The 23,430-nt window shown below is 47.3% G+C and overlaps 2 protein-coding genes across 4 annotated transcripts in view; one reads left to right on the top strand and one right to left on the bottom strand.

Moving 5' to 3' along the window:
* Positions 1–749: 749 nt before the first annotated feature.
* plcd1a (phospholipase C, delta 1a) overlaps positions 750–23,430 on the top strand; it is a 46,695-nt gene continuing 24,014 nt past the window's right edge. The window contains exons 1-14 of one of the 3 annotated variants that reach the window (XM_076050509.1): positions 750–939; positions 4,745–4,903; positions 8,094–8,322; positions 8,561–8,690; positions 8,773–9,004; positions 9,091–9,292; positions 9,377–9,521; positions 9,601–9,753; positions 10,362–10,689; positions 11,048–11,164; positions 11,249–11,427; positions 11,845–11,980; positions 12,077–12,226; positions 12,339–13,310. In XM_076050509.1, coding sequence (XP_075906624.1) covers positions 909–939; positions 4,745–4,903; positions 8,094–8,322; positions 8,561–8,690; positions 8,773–9,004; positions 9,091–9,292; positions 9,377–9,521; positions 9,601–9,753; positions 10,362–10,689; positions 11,048–11,164; positions 11,249–11,427; positions 11,845–11,980; positions 12,077–12,226; positions 12,339–12,433 — 2,286 coding nt within the window. In that variant the 5' untranslated portion in view covers positions 750–908 and the 3' untranslated portion in view covers positions 12,434–13,310. Of the gene's footprint in view, positions 940–1,970; positions 2,125–4,744; positions 4,904–8,093; positions 8,323–8,560; positions 8,691–8,772; positions 9,005–9,090; positions 9,293–9,376; positions 9,522–9,600; positions 9,754–10,361; positions 10,690–11,047; positions 11,165–11,248; positions 11,428–11,844; positions 11,981–12,076; positions 12,227–12,338; positions 13,311–23,430 lie in introns of those variants that run through there. The other 2 variants (XR_012929397.1, XM_076050508.1) reach the window with 2 other exon arrangements.
* Positions 12,900–23,088, bottom strand: vill (villin-like). The gene is made up of 21 exons (XM_076050507.1): positions 22,890–23,088; positions 21,678–21,716; positions 19,887–19,970; positions 19,710–19,784; positions 19,062–19,261; positions 18,590–18,698; positions 18,256–18,366; positions 17,559–17,764; positions 17,392–17,470; positions 17,208–17,306; positions 16,965–17,118; positions 16,781–16,884; positions 16,552–16,689; positions 16,278–16,436; positions 16,022–16,201; positions 15,760–15,905; positions 15,074–15,218; positions 14,790–14,978; positions 14,475–14,543; positions 14,053–14,385; positions 12,900–13,596 (listed from the first exon to the last, which is right to left on the bottom strand). The coding sequence occupies exons 3-21, from the start codon at positions 19,959–19,961 to the stop codon at positions 13,483–13,485; spliced, it is 2,685 nt and encodes an 894-aa protein (XP_075906622.1). The 5' UTR covers positions 19,962–19,970; positions 21,678–21,716; positions 22,890–23,088; the 3' UTR covers positions 12,900–13,482.

Raw genomic sequence — 23,430 nt, 5'->3', positions numbered from 1 at the left:
GAGTGCAATCAAAGGAGCTGGTGAGTGTTGATATCACTTCAGTGTCTCATGGCCTGAGAGACAACTCTTTTTTAGCCCCTCTCACAAGACTGCTCCCTTCTTGAGACTTCATTAGACACAACTGACTGGTATGTTTATAACAGAAGGGGCACAAAGGGAGCTCTGTCTTTGACCTCACGTTATTACATCCCAACGACGGGCAGCAACTTGCACACACGCGTCCTGTGCACAAACAGGAATCCCACTGATTCACAATGGCATAAAACAAACAATTAATTCCACGGTCCCTTTTGGAACACACAACACAACGCAACACAGGTGCTCCTCCAGCTTTCAGCGGCTGTTTTGGCCTGGATCCAAGTCCACTGCTGACCTTTAAAAAACCAACACCTAGTGTGTGGATGCAGGTGGTGTAATGTGCAGTAATCATACTCCCAACATGCACTTAGCTGTGGTGGAGGGCAGGGGCATGTGCAACACCTCAGACTATAAATGGCAGGTCTGTGTCAGCAGACATGGGGGCAGGCAACACTCTGAGCAAATCAAATCACACAGATTTGCCCATGCAGTCACAAAAATCCCAACAGCGTGGTACACTATCATAACAACATACATGATCATTTCCAGCCTGAGCTGGGAGAAATATTCCCAGAGGTGCAGCTGCCAGCTTGCCACTGAATCACAGTGAGGTACTTGTCAGACCGGTGTTGCGGTGGGTGTGGACTGAGGGCGCATAACACCCTGCTGCTCTGGCGTAAAGTGCGCATTTGTGCTGCTCGGCTCAAAGGGGCGAGCATAGATTGGACTTTTCCCCCTGAACTGCTGACAACAGGACCGACAGAAAGGCTTCTTTTTTTTTTTTTTTTAAATACATTTTCTTGGCGCGACTCGTCTGGAGCGAGATCACGATGGAGCAAAATGGCACATCTGGGAAACACGGTGAGTTTGGCATAAGGCGCACTTTTTTCTTTTTTCTTTTTTTTTTCTTTTTTTTACCACTGACCCGATGAAGTGATCGTCCATGTGAGATGGAGTCAAGAGTAATCGGTCATCATTTGATTAGAGTCCCCTAAGTGCTGGTATTAAATCTCTGTAAGTATGTTTGTAGCGATGCCATTCATTGCCATTGTCCACTATTTCCTGTTTTGTTTGTTTGTTTGTTTGTTTGTTTGTTTGTTTGTTTGTTTGTTTTTACAAAATAAATGAATAATTATTTACATTCATGATGAAATTAATGATGATGATTTCTCCGAATTAATTTCGGTGCTGTTCTGTTCTCTTAATGCGCCCAAATGTGCCTCTTGAGGAAAAAGAAATTGCAAATATCATGTCCTCTCCATCAAGTTTAGACCGTTTAGTTTGCTGACCAATTTATTTTTCTGATGGGGGAAAAGTTGCCGAGTAAAAAAAGTAAAGTTACCCTACATATTTTTCACGAGTTTGACAAATATATATAATTTTAAAGTCTCGAAACTGAAATGCATAAGAAGTTCCAACCTAGCGCGATTATTTTATATTGCAACATACCGCCCACAGGGCGGCGCTATTTCACCTGCCTTTGATGATCGAACGACGTGACAAATGTCAGAGAAATGTAGACTTTGACTCGAATTAAAAAAGCGTTTTAAAAATAATTATAGCGGTTTTTAAGTTTAGTCTCGTTTCCTCTCGGTCACAACAGCTGTCTGGTGCGTTCAACGTTCAGCGTTGCGTTTAGTGGCTTCGACCTGGGGGAAAATAGAAATAATAACGAATTGAAACATGCCGAATTTATTGGAAGCATTTTCAGTTTTAAGGAGGGTCGTAAACGACGGGCGTGATTTTGGGAGTTTCTAGTTCGAGACGCTTCACCTTGTGAAGGATCGCCACAGCGCGCACGGCTGTCACGGCTCCGGGGTCTGGCGTTTAGACCCGCCCCTAGAGAGAAAAGAAGGGAGGGTCGCCGCGTCTGCTCCCGCCGAAGTCGGTGCAACAAAAAAAAAAATGAAGATTTTTTGAAGGAACAGGTAACTTAAGACGCAATCATGTCTTGTTGGCGCAAGCGTCGGAAACGCACCGTAGAACAGGAGCGGGCTTTTCAGGAGCAGGCCAGGAAAGTTGCGCTGGAGAATGGAAAGCGACTAGGTGAGTCCCCCCCACACCCCCCCCCTTCTTCGCTGTTTCCCACCAACCCACCCACCCATCCAAAATAATAGGTGCGAGTGTGCACGCTCGACGGGAATGTGTTGTTTTGATCTCGTGTAGTTGAGGCAAGATAAGGTGATCTCGTCTCCCAGTCTTGGGGATGGTGAATGAAAAGGAAGTGCAGTGCAGAAAAAGCTTGTTGCCTGGAGGGGGTGGATTTTCTTTCTTCTTTTTAACCCCCCCTCCTCTGCAAAAGGTGACAATGCAGAGGAGTCCTTTAGACATTGATACGTCTCATGAGAATGGAGTCGAATAACCGGAACAACTAAGCAAGCAAACAAAACAAAGCGAGAAAAAAATAAAAATAGTGAGACATACAGGAAATTGTGGTACCCTGACTCAGAGTGGTTTCCTTCATTGACAGTTAGTTTGCCTACACAGGGAAGCAAACTGCAGAAAGCAAACTCACACAACTCGACTAGAATAGAGAGAAAACCCCGAGTTTAGTTTCCTTAGAATTTAAACAGTCGTTTAACAACGCAATGTGTCATGACACGTAACCTATATAATAACATAGACCTTCAGAAAACTGCATATTTATCTATCAGTCTACATCCTTCCACAAAACCCCTGACCTTTTAGCTTACTGTTATAACTAGAGCATTAGTGGATGGCCTCAAAAACGAGACGGTAACTAACAGAGGTGTTAGTGTTGTGTTGTGACATCACAAAGGGATGATCTCCAACTCCGTTTGCGAAAGCTGGAGCAAAGCAACAGAAGTAAATCATGGATTTTTCTGCTTGTGCTGGAGGTCGCTGATCAGCTGGAGACTCCCAGTAAACATTAGTGCCGTTGCCGTGGCAGTTGTGGGATTTATTTCTTTTAGCCAAGTGGTTTTTTGGTTGCTGCTAGAGAAGCAGCAGGCTTGAATCCCTATGGTTACCTGGCTCCCCGGAGCCTTCGCTCCCTGCCATTTCTTCCTGACGTGCTCTTGCCTGAGCACGTCTGACCTTCTCCTCTGATTTGCTTCCTGCCTGGTATGTCATTCTGATCGCTGTGCAAAAGGGCAAGAAAAGCCCTCACAAACACTTCCCCGATGGTCGGCACGAAGCCACTCCTTGTGGTTTTAAGGAAGTATTTGACATTTCTCTTCTCTTTTCGCAACATGGAGTGGTCATCCTGCAGCTACTCGGAAGTAAACTTCATGAGAACGGGGCGTGTCGGCAGACAGGCCGAAGGAATGACCTGTGACTGAGGTCACTGTTGTGCCCATAGAGGCCGCCTCCCTGGCTGCAGAGGCCAGGAGTCATAAAAAAGCCTCTGTGAGTTTGTGCAGAGCGATCCCACAAGGAAAAAATGTCTGTTATGTCAGGGCTCAGCCCACACGGGCCAGTTCCCAATTCTGTCAACCTTTGCAAGGCCGCTGAATGGCTGAGATTGCATGAGGAAGTGTAATAAGTTTATCTTTGTGTACGCACTCACAAACAACAGCGTTGCCTCGTATCTCCTCGTGGGAAATACAACTCATCGTTGTCCTCCGAGTTTATTGTTGCTGAGCTGTCACACGCCCTTCGTATTGAGGACACTTCAGCCCAACGATAAAGCAACTGGCACGCTGACTTGATTTTGGGCAAAGTCCTCCGTTAGTGGACTTTGCTTTGAATCTATAGAATCAAACGTGCAAAGGTGTGAGTTCCTCAGAAAGGCGGTGTGTCGTTGGAAGGCAAAAGTTCAGCACTGCACTTTACAAATTGCCACGGGAGGTGCTCAAGGAGTGTGTTGAAGAGAAGAAAGAAACCTCATTTATTAAACTCAGTTACTGTTCAGTAAATCTGAGCCACAGCAGTGTGTCCACTTTTTGCACGTAGAAGCCCTGACATTGGTTGTGTCTTCACTTCCTGTTTTATTTTGTATTCACTGTCTGCCTCTGGTGTCTGACCCTGACTTTCCTTCTGTGTGCACACCTGTTTAATTAGTCCTCCCTGCCCTGATTGTCTCCTTATATGTGCACACCTGTTTAATAAGCCCTGTTTGGTCCTGCCACTCTGTCGAGTGTTGTCCAGGTTTAGATTTGTATGGAAGAACTTTAAATCAACGTGAGTGGGTTTCTTTTCCGTTTTTTTTTTTTTAAATGTTGTTTTTGGGATTTTTTTTTTACTCTCTTGTGAGTGTTTTTCGTCTTACCAACTTTGGAGTTGTGCAGGTGAGTCATGTCTTGCATCAAGGTCATTACAATTCTTCAATCTTGCATTGCAGCTAGATCACTGAGTTCAGACTCTGAACTCATTAACGGCTCATACATCCCGTCGACCTCCAGTGAAAAGCATTTTTAAGCAGCTGTAATTTAACACCTTTTCCATCATCAATCGGCTGCCTTAATCTGCTCAGCTGGAGTCACAGTCGCTTTGAAATCCTTAAAAATCTGACTCATCCAACTTTTTTCAATTGTATGATTAACCTGTCGCACGGCCCCTGAAACAATCCTTGTTTTGGAAACTTGTCCGTGTCATGCGGGCTGCGTTCAGCTCGAGTTTCAATATCAAACTCCCCCCTTCGCTCACGCGACTAATATTTGTCACCTGACCCCGCGCCGTGTCTGTGTGCCACCTCTCTCGCCAGGTTTGGAGGGAGACGCGGACCTGCAGTTCCTGCTGCTCGGCGGCGAGCTGGTCAAGGTTCGCTCCAGGTCGTGGAGGAAGAACCGCTTCTTCAAGCTGCAGGAGGACTGCAAGACCTTCTGGCACGAGTCCCACAAGACGTTCCGGCGAAACCAGACCTGTGAGTGTCTCCCCCTCTGCGCTCTTCTTTTATTATTTATTTTTTTCCCATGTTTCCCATTTTGATGCAAACTGAGGAGGCGGCGGCTCTCAGAAAACAGCCAGACCCGCCCTGAGTGCTGCATAAGCGAGTTTCCTCTGCTTATCAAAACCCCTCGACCTCAGCTTTCTGTCGTTATTCCGTCGAATTGAGTTTACTTTGAGGCCTTTGCAAAGCCGCCACGCTCTTACAGTGCACACCCTCACACCCTGCAAATCCTTGTAGTCTGAATGTAGGAGGTGGTGATAACCCTGCGGCCAAAGCTTAACGTGAAAAACAAAAACGGTGGGAGACTCTTGCTTGCTGGTCCTTTTCTCTAGGGGTGAGATTAGTTTCCGCTAATCTGTGTCTTCTGTCTTTTGCTGGAGTGTGAACATCCTCTGGGCCTCTCACTGCTCCAATATTTCAGCCTTGTCGTGGCGACAGCTACTGCCTCTGATAACCTCTGGCCCCCGATCCTTCGGAAAACTCCTGCACGCCGGCCGTGTCCTCATATTCCCCCGCACAGACACAAAGGCACGCGTTATCAGGCCGGAGAGTTGCTGCCTGAACGGTCATGCATGCCTCCAAAAGCTATTCCCCCACCGTGGCCGAATCTGCCGAGGAACCTCGTCTCTCTGCAGGCATTTCCTTGTTTATGGAAATAAGCGCAAATGTTTTATTGCTTTCCTGTGGGATTTAACGCGGCCGCAGCAGCCAATCGGCTCTCGAGGAGTCTGGCATCCGTGGCGGAGGGCGGGGGGGGAGAGACGGCGCTTGCTGTTTATAACCACTTTCTATTGTTGTTGTTGTTCTTGAGATTTATCTCCATGGGTGAAATATTTGTCTTGTGAGTCACAACTTCAACGTTGTAATGGTTGTTGTGTGTGTTGTTTTTGAACTCCGATAACCAAGTGGTCGACACTCACTGTTTAAATAGATTACATCAAGCTATTGGCATCTTTATTAAATCAATATTTCACCATCAAAATTTGCAATAAACTTGCTTCAGGTTGGAGCCAATTGAAACCCTAATATTCTCCTTGAATTAGTGAGAAATATGCAAACTCACTGTCAGTGAGTCAGGTACTGTGAGTCGGATGTTTACATCAGCAGTCAGGCATCATGCGCAGATTTACATCGACACACAGTTGACACACATTCATTTGCTTCAGTCCTAACCGCTGCAGGTCCCTGCATGACGATATCTGCAACAACTAGATGGTAATCCAACATGCAAACCCTGCAGATAAGAATTTGAATACACAGTGGCAGACACACGTATGCGGTTATTGTTTTGAATGCAGTTGAGCAAATTCCTCTCAGCTCCGGTGTCAACATATGTACAGTGTTTCTCTGATTGAGAGATAGTAAAGATAAAGAGGACTTTAAAATCAAAACACCCCGCCCGCCCTTATGCTAAAATTCTAGGAAGGGTCGGCTTGAATTTTTGACCCTGGCGGGGGGGGGCTACACAATAATCCCATTGTTGGATGTTTCATCTGGTATTTGAACAATGCTGGCGTGGCACTGATGGGCTGTTGCTTTCGGCTCTCCCAGAGCCGATTCTCCAGTGAAGCCTGAAAACCTGCTGGCCAACTTTGCTGGAATTAATGAACAGTGCACAAACACCGTGCTTCTGGCAAATACTGTACCTCCGAGCTATTCCAACTCGGGCTGTGCGATTAATCGATTTTCAATCGAAATCGGATTTATTTGCCAAGACGATGTTAAAATCAATTTTTCTCTCACGTGCTTCCGTGCTGGACACCCTCTTTCACATTTTCAAAATGTGAAAGATTTGCTCTTTATTCATTCATCATTGTTCAAGATAATAGAAAAACCTTTTATTTTTAAAGTGACGTTTGGTGAAAGACAGTCAATGTTGTCACTTTATCCACAGGGGGATTCATTTGTGTTGAAACCAAAAATCGAGTTTTCAGACCAAAAAATCGGGATTTTATCTTTGTCCACAATTGCCCTAATTCCAACGTAATTGTTTTCATCAAAAACATTGTTCAAATATTTGGAATCATAATGCTTTTTCTCCTCTTGATTCCTGACTGTTAGGTCATGCACACTGTGTGCGCGCGCGTCAGTGTGACCCTGCTGCCGCCCACTCATCAGTTAGCTTTTTCCTCTTCCAGTATTCCGACCTTTAAACTCATCTGACCCTCACATTGTGAGCGATTGTAGCCCGAACAATAGTCACTTTTCAGTGCCGTCTGCGAGGCCAGAAACACTGATCCCAACCCTGCTACAACACGCGCAGCTTGTCATCTTTGTTTCTCTATCTTCTTTCTGTCTTTTTGTTACGAGTGGAGAGTTTGTTGCCATTCAGCATGATTACCTCATGCATGGGCGTACGCTGAGCTGCTTCGACATCACACCCGGAGCCCCAACAGGGATGAACGAGGAGCGTGCACAGACCCACACCACGCGGCGGCCATAATCAAATTTGTCAGTGAGGCCAGTAAGGGGCGCCAAGGAGGGACCTATTGCCGCAATCGAATCAGTGTGTTTTGCGTTGCATGGGCCAAGACCATGTGGCTGAATGAGCGAGCAAAGGGAAACTGTCAACTTCTATATATTTTTTTTAAATGACTTCACTCATAAAGGAAGCGGATGCATTGTTGGAGTTCTGGTCTGCTCAGTGTGTCCTCGGAGCTTCAGGGCCACAGTAGTGAGCTGACTCGCAGCGACCAAGGACTTCCTGCAGATAAGATGGGAAAGTTGGGTCTTTGCTGATTTGGCTGCTGGCACCAGAAATCTGCCGACTGAAGATACCAAAGAGTCGTCATTTGTCTTTGGAAGGACTGACTGTGATGGTCTTCAAAAAACAATGCCTTTTTTTTCCTATGTGTAAACTATTTTCGTGCAAGGCTAAATAACGTCATTTTACATGGATCAGACCTCTGCAATTGCTGTTTTGCAAATGTCAAAATGTTGGATTAATGGGGGAATTAAATTATTGGCTTACGTAGTCTTTTTTTGCAATCTAATGAGAAAGTTGAATGATTCCTCGTCCTAATTGTCTTGACAAATGAAATTGATGCTGTGAAGAGCAGATATTAAATCCAAATCACACGGGGACGATGCTGAAGTTCTCTTCCCCTTGCTTGGAGTTGTTTTTCATTTTTTTCATTCTTTTTCCCCTTTGCTCTCTCTCCAGTCTCCATCGATGAAATTGCGTCGGTGCGCCGGGGCCGCCAGTCGGAGGGCCTCAGCAAACACACAGACACAACCATGGAGGACCTGTGCTTCTCCATCTTCTTCAAGGACCGCAAGAAAAACCTGGACCTCATGGCGACCAGCGGGGAGGAGGCCAACCGGTGGGTCACGGCCATCGAGAAGGTCATCAGCAACATGCAAAACCTGAGCCGGCGGCAGAAGAGCGAACAGTATCCTTCACGGCATGGTCAACAAGTGCAAAATGTCTTCAGAACTGCATCAACTTTTACATTTAAACGCTCAATGTGTAGCTTTTACAAGTTTGTCCGTCAAGAAACAGATGTAGGATTGCATTATACTGGATTACGGTTTGGTGCCACAACATCTTAAATAGCGAGGGATTTTAAGATTCAATTTTCATGTGGTTGAGTTGCAAAAAAAACGAAAGAACTTACATCAGAGAATCAGCTGGATCATCAACTGCATGCGCAAGGCGGACAAGAACGAGGACAACCAGATGACCCTGAAGGAGCTGAAGCACTTCCTGCGGCAGATCAACGTGGAGGTGGACGACACCTACGCAGAAGACATCTTCAGGGTGAGTTTAAAACGAACAACCAAAATAATAAAGATGAGCACCAGCCAATCGCCACCTGACATCTCGTTTATTTTTTTTTCAGAAATGTGACAAATCCAACTCAGGCACCCTGGAGGGTTCCGAGATCAAGCACTTCTACGACCTGCTCACACATCGGGAGGAGATAGATGTGATCTACGGGAAGTATGCCGAGGTGGATGGGCAGATGAGCAGCAGGGACCTGCTCAACTTCCTGCTCAACGAGCAGAGGGAGGAGGAGGCCACGGTGGAGGACGCGCTGAAGCTCATTGAGAAGTACGAGGTGGACGGAGCAGGTACGGACGGCCGGCGGGTGCGGATTTTCAGTTGACTTTGTTGGTTTCCTAACATCCTAATGTCTATTTTTTTTTGTCTCATATAGCAAAGCAGAAGAAGCACATGACCAAAGACGGGTTCCTCATGTACCTGCACCAGGAAGAGGGCTCCATCCTCAACCCGGCCCACAGCCTCGTGTACCAGGACATGACGCAGCCCCTCAACCACTACTTCATCTCCTCCTCTCACAACACGTACCTGATGGAGGACCAGCTCAAAGGGCCCAGCAGCACCGAGGCCTACATCAAGTAACGGCCGCTCAGACTTGTCACTTTTGGCAACCCTCGATCTGATTTTGCGAGTTGTAAGAAAATCCCTCGCCTCTGCTGCAGAGCGCTGATGAAGAGCTGCCGCTGCGTGGAGCTGGACTGCTGGGACGGGGCCAACGGCGAGCCGGTCATCTACCATGGCCACACCTTCACGTCCAGAGTGCTCTTCAGGGACGTCATCAAAGCCATCAAGGACTATGCCTTCAAAGTACGGCAGCTCTTCTCCTGTCCAGTTGTGTTCAAGCGCCATCAAATTCACTGTTCTTTTTTTTCATTGTTTACTCCAGACCTCCGAGTACCCCGTCATCCTGTCCCTGGAGAACCACTGCTCCATGGAGCAGCAGAAGCTCATGGCCCATCACATGATCTCCATCCTGGGCGACGCTCTGCTCAACAGGCCTCTGGGTGACACAGTGCCGACCGACTTCCCCTCACCTGAGGTGGGTAGGTCTGCTGCCTTCAATGCAGATGGTCAACGTCGGACACTTATCATTTGTTCATCACACAGAGGTGAAAATCAAAAGGGATGCAGAATCCCCAAAATGGAGGCAGTGGGGATTAAAAATATTATAAAAAATATAATGGAAGACGATCACAGTCTGTGTTAATTGAATAATTCAAAAAAAAATATGCCAACATGTTTGTTCTTGTTTCTCAGATGCCTTTGCTTGCAAGATGTCTCTCAGTCTTTCTGGCAATATAATTGTGTAATAGAGAGGGCATGACTGTCAGATGAGCCGGAGAATGTCTTTTTGTTTGTTGCGTCTCTAATTGTCCCCTCCCCCGTGACGACTCGTCCATGGCATCAAGGCACGCGTCAGTGGCGCTGACCTCAAATTAATTTAAGATATGTGACATTTTCCACATTTCAACTTCTTTTCCGTTTACTGGTGTTTTGAGGCAGTGATGATTGAAGTCACCCTGATTTGGAATAGTAGTAATTTACGATTGCATACTTGATGTCAATTATAATATAACATACATACAACATATAACAGTCTATTTTTTTTATTTTTTTATAATACATTTTCTCTTTTTGTTTGTGTAGGAATTGAAGGGTAAATTCCTCATTAAGGGAAAGCGGCTGAACAAGCTGGGCGACGCCTTCACCAACAACAACACGACAATGGAGGACGGCACCGTGTCGGAAGAGGACGAGGCGGCGGAGAGCAAGGAGGGCAAGGAGAACGACCAGAAGAGCAAACCATCAAAATCCTCCAAATCCAAAATCAAACTGGCCACAGAGCTCTCGGACTTGGTGCTGTACTGCAAGAGCGTCCACTTCAGCGGCTTCGAGCACGCCAAGGACAGCCAGGCCTTCTACGAGATGTCGTCCTTCAAGGAGAGCAAAGCCTTCAGCCTGGCCGAGTCTTCAGGTGAGAAACCGAAAATGTGGCGCTCCGCTCGGTGATGTCATCACCCGCCTGCACACAAAAGCCACGAGGACGCGCTCACACACGTTAGGAATGCTTCGACTGCTGTGTTAATAGTCCTAGTCTGGTCACCAGAGGTGGCAAAAGTACTCATTTTTTGTACTTCGGTAAAAGTATGGATACTTGTGTTAGAAATACTTTGAAAGTACTGATTCAACTCTTTCACTTAAGTAAAAGGAAGTAAGTACAGGTTTTAAAAAAATGACTTAACTTAAATTTACATTACTTGCAGATATTTGTGTACAAATGTGGGGAGTAAAAGTAAAAAGTCAAAAGTAAAGTACTTGTGTTTTCCTGGCAGGCACCGCTTACATCCACCACAACATGGACAAACTCAGCCGAATCTACCCCGGCGGTTTCAGGACCGACTCCTCCAACTACAACCCAGTGCCCATGTGGAACGTCGGCTGCCAGATCGGTACCGTCAGCCCGTTAACCCTCTCCGGCCTCCTCCCGCGCCCCCATGTGGTGATGCCTGATGGGGTCCTCTGCTGTCTTTCAGTGGCCTTGAACTTCCAGACGCCCTCCAAGGAGATGCACCTGAACCAGGGCCGCTTCCTGCCTAACGCTTTCTCCGGCTACATCCTGAAGCCGGAGTTCCTGAGGAGCCTGTCGTCCCAGTTCGACCCCAACACACTGAGCAAAGGCCCCTGGCTCAAGAGGAAGACGTTCCACGTCATGGTGAGCTCAAAATTCTTCCAACAGGCCGTGGATTGTGGTCAGGCTGTGGGATTAAAAAGACAAAAACTAGTGGGGCAAACAAGCCGGTGCGTGACTGAAAAGTGACTAAAAATAAAGCGACGCTGCACATCATCGCCTGCAGCGGTCGAAAACACGAGTCGTCTGACTCAAAGTGTCACCCTGAGACTAAATTCCTCCATCGCCCACACTGTGGGGTGCGGTGCGAGGCCCTTCATTAACGGATCGTACCATTCACGGCGACGGATAAAAGGCGAGTTCGCTTTGGTTCCTTTCAGGGATGTTGTTGTCATGAGTTGTGTGACCGCATCGGTGTATCTCTGTTGCCTCCGCTCCACCGGCGGGATACGCCCGCACGCCCAAGGATCACTCTAACGCCCCTGTGGTGCGGCTCTGCAGGTGATCTCGGCGCAGCAGCTGCCCAAAATCAACAAGGACAAAAACAAATCCATCGTGGACCCGCTGGTGAGGGTGGAGCTGTACGGCGTGACGGCGGACAACGCCAGCAAGGAGACGCACTACATCGAAAACAACGGTGATTGAGACTCGCGCACACAGTTTAACGTTTCCCCCACGTGTCGCACCGTTTGTCAGGAAATGAAACGATAACGTCCGCTCCGATCCCCTGCAGGGTTCAACCCCATGTGGAACGAGAGCTTACAGTTTGACGTCCACGTCCCGGAGCTGGTCATGGTTCGGTTCGTGGTGGAGGACTACGACTCGACATCCCAGAATGATCTGGTGGGCCACTACTGCCTGCCGCTCACCAGCGTACAGAACGGTAAGGAGGTGTCATCACTGACGAAAACGCAAGTGAAGCGTTGGGAACATTTTACGATTCATACATCAAATCTCATGACCTTCATGTCTTCTCTCTTCCTGCTCTTTCCCAGGGTATCGCCACGTTCCCCTGCTCACCAAGAGAGGAGACGTCATCTGCTCGGCTGGCCTCTTTGTTCACCTCATGCTCCTCGACGCAGCGGCATAACTTTGGAAAAAAGGAACCTCACCGAAAGCTGCAGCATCAGCAGGAGGATTAGGTTTTTTTTTGCCAGTCTTGCCGCAGAATAATACAACTATAAAGGGTTTGTTTTTTTTTCATCTACAGCGCTCGCGGCTGCTGAGTCACGTGTACGAGTGAGTGTGTGTGTCATCTTCTCCCTGCCGACGTTTAATTTTAACTGTTACTAAAGAGGAAGAGAGGCTGCGTGGATGCGTTCCCAGAGTGAAAAATAATGAGCCCAAGCCCGGCGTCAGGAAGGATTTTGAGAAAGTCGTGAAACCTGTTTGTGCCTCGTGCAGAAAACTGCAGTATTTTCATCATTTTGGTGGTGGTTTATACCTTATTGTGAAAATCCAGAATATTTCCTGTGCTATGTGACACCGTACAATAATAATAATATAATAATGTTATTATTCTAACATTTTAACGCAAGAAATGCAATAAGGAATCACCTGTTTAATCCAACCTACATTAGATTTTTTTTCTATAACATGAACTATTTCTTTTTCTTGATATTGATCATTGGTGTGAAACAGACTGACATCAGAAAGCTGTGTGAATAGATTTAACTGTTAAATCTTGACTTGCTTCTTCCTGACAGCCATAATCTTTGTCCTTGTTTTTTATTCCCTCTATAAACAGATGTTTAATCCTATATAACTTAAGTCTGCACATTTTATACGAGTAAGTACTTTATGAAGTATTTTTTATCAAACAAACCCTTAAATTACTGTGTTTTTTTTTCCTGTAATAAGTCAGTTCACTCCCTCGGACAAGTTAAACTTGTCTGTTTTCTGTTTTTCCTCGTCACTTGTCTGCACTTGCACTTGCTCTCAAATAAAACCAGCAGAAATCTCCCATATTTGCAGCTTGGTGTGTTTTTTTTTCACACAAATTTCACATTTTAACGTATTTCTTGATAGACAGAATCACACATAAATGTCGCGATCACAAAGGGCTTTTTCATGCCACATGACAAAAAAAGAAATTCAGGAAAATCGATTAAATTACACATCATGACGACGCTCTCCTCTTCAGAAGAGTCCAGCTTTCTTCTTCAGTTCAGACTGCCTCCACTTGGGCAGGGTCTCGAACTCCACACGACTTACACCCAGCAGCTTCTGGAAGTGCTTGTCAGACAAGTAGTTCTGGAAGAGAAGCACAGGCAGAGACACAGTTAGGCTGCCCTCCGCAGTCGCTACGCTGTCATTGCAAGTCTGTGAATAAATCGCTCTCGTCGCCTCGCCCACAAATCAGTCATCCCTGAAGGCACAGAGGGGTCTTTCACTTCCCTCAATTTGTGCCACTTTGCAATCATTTTGCTTTTGTTGTTTTAGTTCTGTTGTGCCAATTTTTTTTTTTTTTTTTTTTTTTTTTTTTTTGTTCTCTGTGCTAGGACCTAAAGGCTTGGACAAGTCACCAGGTTATCATTACTATCAGTCATTGTCACGTTTTGTACAGTAGCTAAAGTCTCAAATCAGATTCTTGCCTTTTAATGTATGTACATATAATTGATCCATAAATCCAGGCATTGTCGCTTTGCAACGCTCCCTTTGGCACGAGTTCGACTCGTCTAACCCTTGACCCTCGGACCTCGCACCCACCTCTTTCCGGCTGGGGTCCACGCCGTCGGGCAGATCTTCAGAGGCGGTGTTGACGAGATGCTTGGGGTCCAGGTGCCCCTCGTCGTGCACGGCGAGAGGGGAGAACGGGCTGGCGAGAGAGGAGAACGGGCTGACGGTCGGGGACGCCGGCAGGAAGCCGAAGGAGTTGCGGGTGGGCGTGCCGGGGCTCCTCAGTATGGACGGGCTGGTGGGACTTGACGGCTTTGGGGAAAGCTCAGTGTTGTGGACCCTGTAGAATGGATAGTTGATGGGGCCGCCTGGTGCGCTGTAACCGCTCACCGCCTCCTTATGGAGGCTGTAGTTGTTCAGATCCTGCAGATGAGGGAGGGAATGGAGCATTTTTCAAGAAATTCCAGCAGAGGAATGTCAAAATGTTTAATGTTTGCAATGTCTTCACGTACTTCTGTGATCTGTGAGAGGGTTGCGGCATCGGAGAACTTTTTCTTAATCTCCTCGTAGTTGTTCCGGCCCTGTTGGGAAGATCAGGGGACAGAGTCTCACTGAGAACTCATCGGCTTCGCGTCTTAGAACATTCCGTCACAGCCCTTTGCGTGTGGCTGCGTGCGTGGTGATATAATTATCTCGAACGAGATCAGCGGCGCTGTCCATGTGATGTTTGCGCCTCTTGTCTCTAATTGGCATCACTGTTATTGCGTTACTGGTTAGAGACACATTAATCAGTCACACATAATGTGAGGGCAGAGCCGCAGACTCACACTCCACGACTGGGGATCCCAAGCGTGGAACCAGCCAGTGAAGGTGAGCGGCTCGTGGCCCTGTTTGATGAAGATGATGGGCGTGTCCAGGTCGCGGCCCGCCGGGTGGCTGCTCAGGTACGCCTGCGCACTCTTCCACGCCTCCTTGGTCTCAGTTTTGTTGGCCAGGTTTCCAACCCACAAGAAAATCTGAGATCCAGAGGAAAAAACTATTTAGGACTTTGACTTCTTAAGTGTATTTTCCCCGTATTATGTTGAGGTGGCGCTGAGAACCACCCTCTCACCTCATCCCACGTGTCCAAGAGCATCACATCCTCCTCGTCCAGGTCGGACTGGGTAAAGTCGTCCACCTCGGTCATCCTAAACTGGCCCGTCTGGTTGGAGCACTCAAAGAGGCGGGGGCTGTGGTGGACCACCTCCCTCTGCAGCCTGAGAGCAGATGGAGCGTTGCACTACTACATGCCGACCCAAAGTGCAGTACAATATATGTTTCGAGAATTTAAAGGCTAAGTGTGTAATACTTGGAGATTTTGATAAAGAAACAGCGACATCAAGTGGTTGCATTTTAGATTGCAGCATCTTTCCCTCTCTCTCCCCCCCCTGAGCTTGCCTGTGAGCTATGGTGGCCAACACACCCAAACCTGGATACATCGTCAACCTTCTTCTTCGTTGGTTTATTTGAAGATGTGAGCTGTCAACCTATTTATGAAACGATCTTTCAGGAGGGCTGGATTGTCCATATCAGGCTTCCTTAGAAATATGGCGGTGCAAGATGGCAGCTAACGTACACCTAATGTATATTCTTATATATAGATAAGAATGGATCTAAAGGTAGGAAAACTAAAGTACTTTTACTGTACTTCAATTATACACTTTTATTAATGTTTTTGTGGACAGTATATTAAGTTTTAACCAATACAAACCAAAGGTTACACACTGGACCTTTAAGGGCTCTGCTGTTAACATTCACCTTTTGTCGCTGGCGTAGGGAACCTTCCCTCCCAGAGCTGCCCAGAATGCAGCTGGCTCCTGGCCCTCCATCACCACCTGTTTGTCCTGCCTGGACAGCACATCGGACATGGCTCTGGCCAGCACCCTCTCGTCACCGCTGCAGCCCTGGAGACCAATCAGGAGGCCGACAATCAAACAAACTCTAGCGAGTTGGGCCTCTGTGTTTTTGGCAGGAAGTTTGCCCCAGACCTCTGGCGCCGGGTGTCAGGTTGATAACAGACCTTGCCGTACCACAGGTAGCACAGCGTGCCGGTCTTGAGCAGGAAGACGTCGTTGGAGTTGAGCGACGAGGCCCTCGCCACCACTTCGGTGGCCTTGGTGTTGAGCTCGTCCGTCCCCCTCACCTGGAAGAGCCTGGTGTCTCTTTCGGGAGTGACCTTGCCGGATCGGTCCTTACCGCCCTGACGGACAGAAGCACAATCAGGAAAACGCTCTTTTTGTCCCGTCAGCCCCAAGTTAAAAAAAAAAATATCCTACCTCAAAGATGATGAATTTTCCTTTAAAAATGGACAGGAAGTGGCGGGGCTCCTTCCCCATGGTCACCCGGACCTGCACCGGAGCTCCATTGTACTTCTTATCAACGTTGACGGCCTGGTAGGCGCACGCTGTGACCTCATCCGTGGTGGCGTCTCGGCCCTGGTGTTGGAGACACGTTATTCACAGAGTCTTCGGAGTTACTCTGCATTTACAGCTTTTGCCTGTATTTTACTTTGTCCTAGCCGCGTGTCTGGTTGCGGAGAACAGCACAAACCTGCCACATGTAGAGGATGTACTGCTGCCGTACAGATCTCTGGTAGGTGTACAGCACCAGGTAGCAGTCGCCTCCGTGAAACTGCCCGTACATGCTCGGACTGACTTCGGCCAGCTCCAGGTTCTCAATACGCCACACCTGAGACGACAAATGGCAACAGCGTGAGGCTATTTCACACTGTAGATGGTGCCGGGGTTGTTAAAATTCCGACTTTGGTTCCGTTTGTCACCTTGACGTCTCCGGAGGCGTCGTCGACCATGCGGTACTGCGCGGCCAGCTCGGGGCGCGCGTGGAGCTGCATCACGTCGAACTTGGCGTTGCTGTCCACCTTGGCTGCGAGGAGAGCGAGCACATTCAGTTCATTTCATCCGCTCCTCCAATGAAATGTTTTGCTTTTATGCACGCGGCAGTACCTATCCCTCCCACGGAGTGGGTGGTGCCGAGGCCCTGGGTTTGCCCTTTCTCCCTCCAGGACTGGAAGAGCTGCTTGAACATGGCAGACTCTCCTCCCTCAGCCATCACCTCCACGCTGGTGCTGGATGGGTAGCTCTTGGCTTTCATGTAGCCCTGGCAAACGAGCGGAACAGAGGCAAAACGTGGATTCATCTCCTTTTCTGGGGCGTTTACTGACAGAAAGTGAAGGTTTCTCGACTGACCAGCGCCCTGTTGAAAGCTTCTCGACGCTCCAGCTTGGAGGCCTGTTTGCCTTTCCACACCATCACACTGGAGCCTCTGTTGTCCAGAATGTAGCAGTCCTGACAGTGAGGAGTAAGTATATAGTATCTATATAAGTGTCGTTATCACATAAGCAGGGGAGAGAGATAAGAGGGTCATGCTTACGTTGGAGCGCAGCATGTCTTGTGTCAAAGGCTGCGTGGCCACTTCATGAACCACCAGGTTGCCGTTGGTTTCATAGACACTAAGGTGGAACCAAACGTATGTCAGTGAGGTTGCATTTCCAGCGTTACAATGATGACAGTGATGACGGCGGTGGCGGCGGCGCTCACTGGTAGAGTCGGAGGTTGGCGCCCTGCATCTTGTCCACCTTGTCGTCAGGGATGGCCGCCCGCAGCGACCCGCTCCTCTCGCCCAGCACCATGTTCATGGCTCTGGCCAGCTCTGGGGTGGACCTCTCATCTCCTCCCTCCACCACGCCGATCTGTGCCCGGCCGCCCCTCTCTCTGTCCCGGATGTCCTGAGCCAACAGGACCGCCTGCAGAGACACAAAGGAAGCGCTGGATGATTTTTAAAAGTGTGGTCTTACAAAATCACATTGTTCTAGACTGAAGCAGTGTTTCTATATTTTACTTTGGGAGATTATGGACTCTGCACACCTCTAGTGACTGCATGCCACATAACTGTCCATAACTTGTATAGGGTTCCCACTCATTTTCACTGACAAAATTTCTAAACTTTTCCCTGACCTTTGCATGAAATTTTCATAACCTTACTGCAACATAGGTTTGTACCGGGTAAAGACATTGTGGTACAATAATTGCTTAAAAACTTCAAAATACAGACACAGCATTTGTGTTGGTCTTCAGTTGATTAAAAATGGAGGTTCAAAGGCCTGGAAAATAGTCTTTGCAAATTCCATGACGTTTGCAGGTTTTCTGTGACTGTGGGGAACCCTGAATTTGGAAACTACAGAGCAAATTCTCAGCAGATGTTTTATCTCGACTCAAAAAGTTGTGCCACTTGTACCTTGAGCTTCTCTCTCCTGTTGCTCTCGGGGCCGTTCCACTGCACGATGGACTTTCCCAGATCCAGCAGGAAAATGTCTCCATTGTTAAAGCTGTTCCAAGACACCTCCACCTGCACACGCACACAGAGATAACCCTTAATCAAATGCACTCGTCCATCTATATTAAGTATCTACAACGCCACCCATGACGGCTATGACAACAAGCGCAACAACATTGGTTCGACAGGGAGTGGTGCCGTTCTATTGTTGGCCCTGGCCGGACCATGCCAGGCCTGTGACGGCTCTGCGGCACTAATCCCTGACCGGGGCCCTTTAATGCTCAGCTCTCCATACCTCGGTGGCGGTGACGTGCTTCCTCCCTTTGACGTGCAGCAGGCGCAGCACGTTGTAGGCGTTTGTGTCGACGTGGTCAAAACCCGAGGCCGTCCCGCCCTTCTTGTAGCTGGAGACAAAACAGAAAAACCAAAGTTCAAGTGCAGTAAAAGTGCTGCCTGCCTGCTCAGGGGGGTGTGGCGAAGACAAAAAGTTTTAAATGATAAACGCATGACTTTGATATGAAAACACAATAACAAGTCTGAGGTCTGCTGAACCGGAGAGAGGGGGAAAAAAAATATGTTCACCCCGCTAATCCTCGAAAAAAAAAGGTGTTGTTTGTGTCATAATGATTTCACACAGGGGGATTAGTGTTGTAAGCCATTGCTTCTGCAAGATTCCAGCGTGCAGTGTGCAAGCGTGTGTGGGTGAGGCAGAGATCCTTATTTGTCCCCGCCGGGAATATTAGCCTCCTATTTGTTTTCCGACTTACATGAGGCCGTTTTTGAAGTAGGCCCTGAACCGAGGCGACTCGTAGCCCTGCGTCTCCCGGTGCTGAACCGGACTCCCGCCCAGGTATTCGTCCATCTGGGTGACGTATATGGCCGCCGCGCCCTGCTCGTCCACGGTGGAGGTCTTGCCGATCCAGAAGTGGATGTCGGCTGACTTTTGCGAGCCCTTGCTCTGACTTATCTGGTAGGGGGGACATAGAAGCAAACCTGTGTCATGCCTGTGTGCCAGCTGTCAGTGCAAGAAGGCTGTAGTTTCGTAGATTAGACAGTCAGGGAATGAAGAATGAATAACTTTGGTTATTTTGGTCATTCCATACGAAGGAAAGACAATAACGCGTCACAAAATATCAATTCTTCATATACCGATTCCCAAAATGCACTTTGCAAAGAAAAAATAAAACACAAAAGATTATAGATTAAGAGTTTCAACAACCAAAATTAGCAGCCAAACATTTTTTCACATCATATTTGCACAGCAGATCTGATCAAATACTTAGTGAAAGAGCAATATCAATAAAGAAAGAAGAAGAAAAATCTTCCACGCTCTGGAAGATAACAATGCTCTTTGCTTTGGGATAAAGTCGCATTTATAGAAAAAAAACAGTTTGAACAAGTGTTGGCCCACTCACAAAAAGCACAATGTAACAGTCCCCTGAGAAAAAGTTTCCATAGGCTTTGGTTGGAACGGGGACCAGCTGCATTTTCTACAAAATACAAGCAAGAAAAGAGAAACAATCATCAATGAGGCATCTTTGTAAAACAGATCAGGCGGTGTTAAAGAAAAGCAGGTGTTCCTCCAGACTTACGTTGATGGTCCATATCTGCAGGCCCGGCTTCCTGCTGACATTTCTGAATGCGTCTGGGATGTCACTGCTCATCATCCTGCTGAACTGAACACATGCACACGTATGGAGGGATAAGAGGTGGCGTCATAGTTGGATGGCACCAGTCAGGACTCGGTAAGAAAACACAGAGGAGACCCGAAGTGTCTTTGTAAGGCAAAGAAGATCAAAACCCAGAGATCTCTGATTGCGGTCGTGCTCACTTTTATTGATCTATTTTTATTGGCTGTCCCCAGTGAGCAGTTGGCCGGGACAATATATTTACCATAGTGCCACGGAGTGAAATTAAAAAAGATAAGAACTGGGAGGGAGATAAACAATGCCTTGAGAACTGCTGAGTGGAGAAGTCGCCCGCCTCTAATTCCTCCCCCTGATCCTCCATCCCTTAAGACATCACACCATATAATAACACTTCACTTTAAAGAACACGTCAAGCACAAATCTCTTCTTCACAGACTTTCACAGGAGACAGATGTCTCCAGCTTGATGGATGAACAGATTGGACGTGTGCGAGAGAGAGAGAGAGAGGGACAGAGAGACAGAGAGACAGAGAGAGAGAGAGAGAGATCCACCCCTAAATCCCCCTGATGAGCGCCGGCTTGGCTGCGCTCAGAGTTCCGCAATCAGCTGCTGCTTTGACTGCCTCTTGACTTGAGATATCAGAAACAACAGGCCTGATAAGCAAACAGCGCACCAGCTGAGCCAAGAGGCTCTGGTGGAAGCAGGGCCCATATAGGACGGTGCTCTGCATGAATGCAAATAGATGATTCATGCAGACGTGATGTCATGACCAAATAGCTGGAGGAGGTTTTTATTTTTTTTGGCTTGTTTGCAAGTTTGTTTCTGGAGAATATAGCAGTTCTATAGAAGCCGGGTCTGATCTTTGCTCCAGGGTTGATTGTCTGACTTGAGTCAGGTGTATTGATGGAATACATGGTGAAAGGTCAGGTGAGTTATATCAGATCAGATCACCTTCGCTAACTCTTGGCCTTTCACCTGCTCTCCACACCCTGCGTTAAAACAATTACTCGAGATTTCAGGGAATTAAAACCAGAGGTGACAACAATAAAGAGAGAGTTGGCGTTCCAATAAAATCACACAGGCTCTTCACGTGTGTGATGTTTCATGCACTGGTTTCCTAAATGTGAACCACGACGAGGCGACAATCCTCATTGGGTGCAACTGATGATATTAACATCCAGCACGAGATGGTTAGTGACCAGCCCCGTAATGAGGTCCAATTTAAGGTAATATAGTTGTAGCCCTCCTTCATTTTATCTTCAAATATTATCAACGTTATTACCTTTTAATTGCCGCTGCTTGTCAGATGCATTTCATTCATTTTTATTTTTTCCAGCAGCAAAGTGACTCTGATGTCGTGCTACTCAGCTCTGCAACCTGGCCAAGCTCCATATCGGCGAGAAGCCTTGACAAACAAAACCCTTAAAGGATAATTGAGGGACCGGCCTCGCTTCCCTTTCAGCGACAGGAAAGACCTGTTCCATTTCAATTAACGTGCAAAGTCCTTTCACTCAGCGCACACAATGCGCTTTGTTCATATTCTGTTTGTTCATCCCACTTTTTAACAATGAGTAATGGTGCAAGCAAAAAAAAAAGTGAGCTTACATTTTAGAAGAAGAAGCTAACCGAAACATTGCATGACAACACTTATAATCTGAACAAACATCATTAAATGATAAAAAAAAAAAAAAAACGGTTTAACAGGCTGAACATGAAGGTGCCCTCCAGACTCACCTTGTCTTGTGTCTGGCGATGCGACGGCCTGCCTGTCTCCTGCAAGTGGCAGAGTTCGATTAGCGAGGTGATGGCTTTATGCAACAGCCGATCTCTGGCTCTGCCTCCTGGCTGGCGGGGAGAGCTGGGCGTGTTTGTCTCCACGCCCTGCCCTGTGCACACCTGCAATTTCCTGTCTGGGTATTTACATGACAAAGCGCCTCATCGTACGTCGTTCCTGGGATTTGCTGCTGGGATGTTCTGATTTTCTGCAAAATCTACTTTACCAACCAAAGCCAGACCATTTGTTTCTTTCACCACTTCCAGTTTTTCAGGATGGTAGTTCTCTGTGATGTCACAAAGGGCTCTAATACCTCTTGCAGGTTCCTGCCGCCTTGTTTTCGTCCCATTTCAAACCTGGATCTATATCTTTCTTTCAAATAGACATTGGTTTTTCCTACCCTTTGACACATATAAATCCATTTAAAACCGAAGACACAATGAACAATGAATGAATTGATCAATTTCAAACATGTTGTGCAAGGCCCAGCAAAGTCAAGCATCAGCTGCGTTTTTAGCTGGAGACTGCAAACAGAGGGCTAAAGAAGCTCTTTCCTGGAGCTCTGTGCCGGCTTATTTGCCTCTCAACATGATTCGACACCAATCCCTCACTTCACAACTGTAACCAAACCAGCAGTTTGGGGATTTGCACTGAATGAGCTTGGAGTGGAGTTGGACAGAAATCAGAAGCTCTCGCCAGCTCAAGTGCTCAGTTGGACACTCGAGGAGTGACGCCCGGACAATATTGAAGGTCCGATGATTCCCAGGCTTTGATTCCCATCCTGCCCCAAGCCGAGAAGGAATTGGCTGGCGGGCAGCTGATAATTTTTTCCCCTGCTTGTTTGCCAAACGCGGGGATACATAAAGTTGCAGCGTCGTAACCAGAGTGATCTGTCGGTAAACAGAGAAGGACGAGAGTTTGCAGGAACGGCCCGGCCTTGGTCAAACAGTTCAATACGGACAGGAGAGGTTGAGTCGTGGGCAACCTTGTGATCAACAAGCAATCTTTTTTGTGATACTTACACAAACCACAGCCAAGGCCGATGTATGTCATCAGTTGTGTCTTTGACCCTGTGTAACTCCCAACGCTCCCTGTCTTTCAGCACAAGGAACCCACTATTACATAACTGACTTGCTTTTCGAACACAATGCACTCGCTCAGGTTTGTCTTACCTGGGACGAGTTCTCACGCTTGTACTCCGTCCTGGGGCTGCGCTACAGAGGTACATCCATCAACTGCGACCGAATTCAGCTGGCTGCTCACACGGCCGAGAGGCAAGAGCGGAGAACTGGAGGAGACTTGGAAACAACGAGCTCCATATAATGCCTAATCCACCGCCGCAGTTTAACTGGCTGCAAACGCAAGCGGAAGCTCAAAACTCGCAGAGGGTTATCACATGAAGCTAAGCTCCTGCTCGGTTGCACATTAACCAGTTTATGTCCGCGTTATTAATATGCCTGCAGATCATTGTAGAGCAGAGTCCGGGCCCTTTGACCCTCTTGAAACTCTTGCTCGTTCCATGCTTCTCGTGTAAAAGGTGCATTTAATGTTGTTGTGGTAGTTTATTTATGTAAAAAAAAACAATGATAATACTACACAAGTCAAAATGGCTTCACAGGTTGTCAAAATTGAAGTTCAGCGATATGCAAAAGAGGAGATTATCAGCAGTCGTTGTGGAAACAACTGCAGAAATTACCATAACTTTCAACAGCT

The sequence above is a fragment of the Nelusetta ayraudi genome, unplaced genomic scaffold (assembly GCF_046127955.1).
Source record: "Nelusetta ayraudi isolate G7.1 ecotype Tasmania unplaced genomic scaffold, CSIRO-AGI_Nayr_v1 ptg000127l, whole genome shotgun sequence".
Lineage (NCBI taxonomy): Eukaryota > Metazoa > Chordata > Actinopteri > Tetraodontiformes > Monacanthidae > Nelusetta > Nelusetta ayraudi.
Note: the sequence above shows the minus strand (reverse complement) of the source record. Positions and strands in the feature narration are given on the sequence as shown.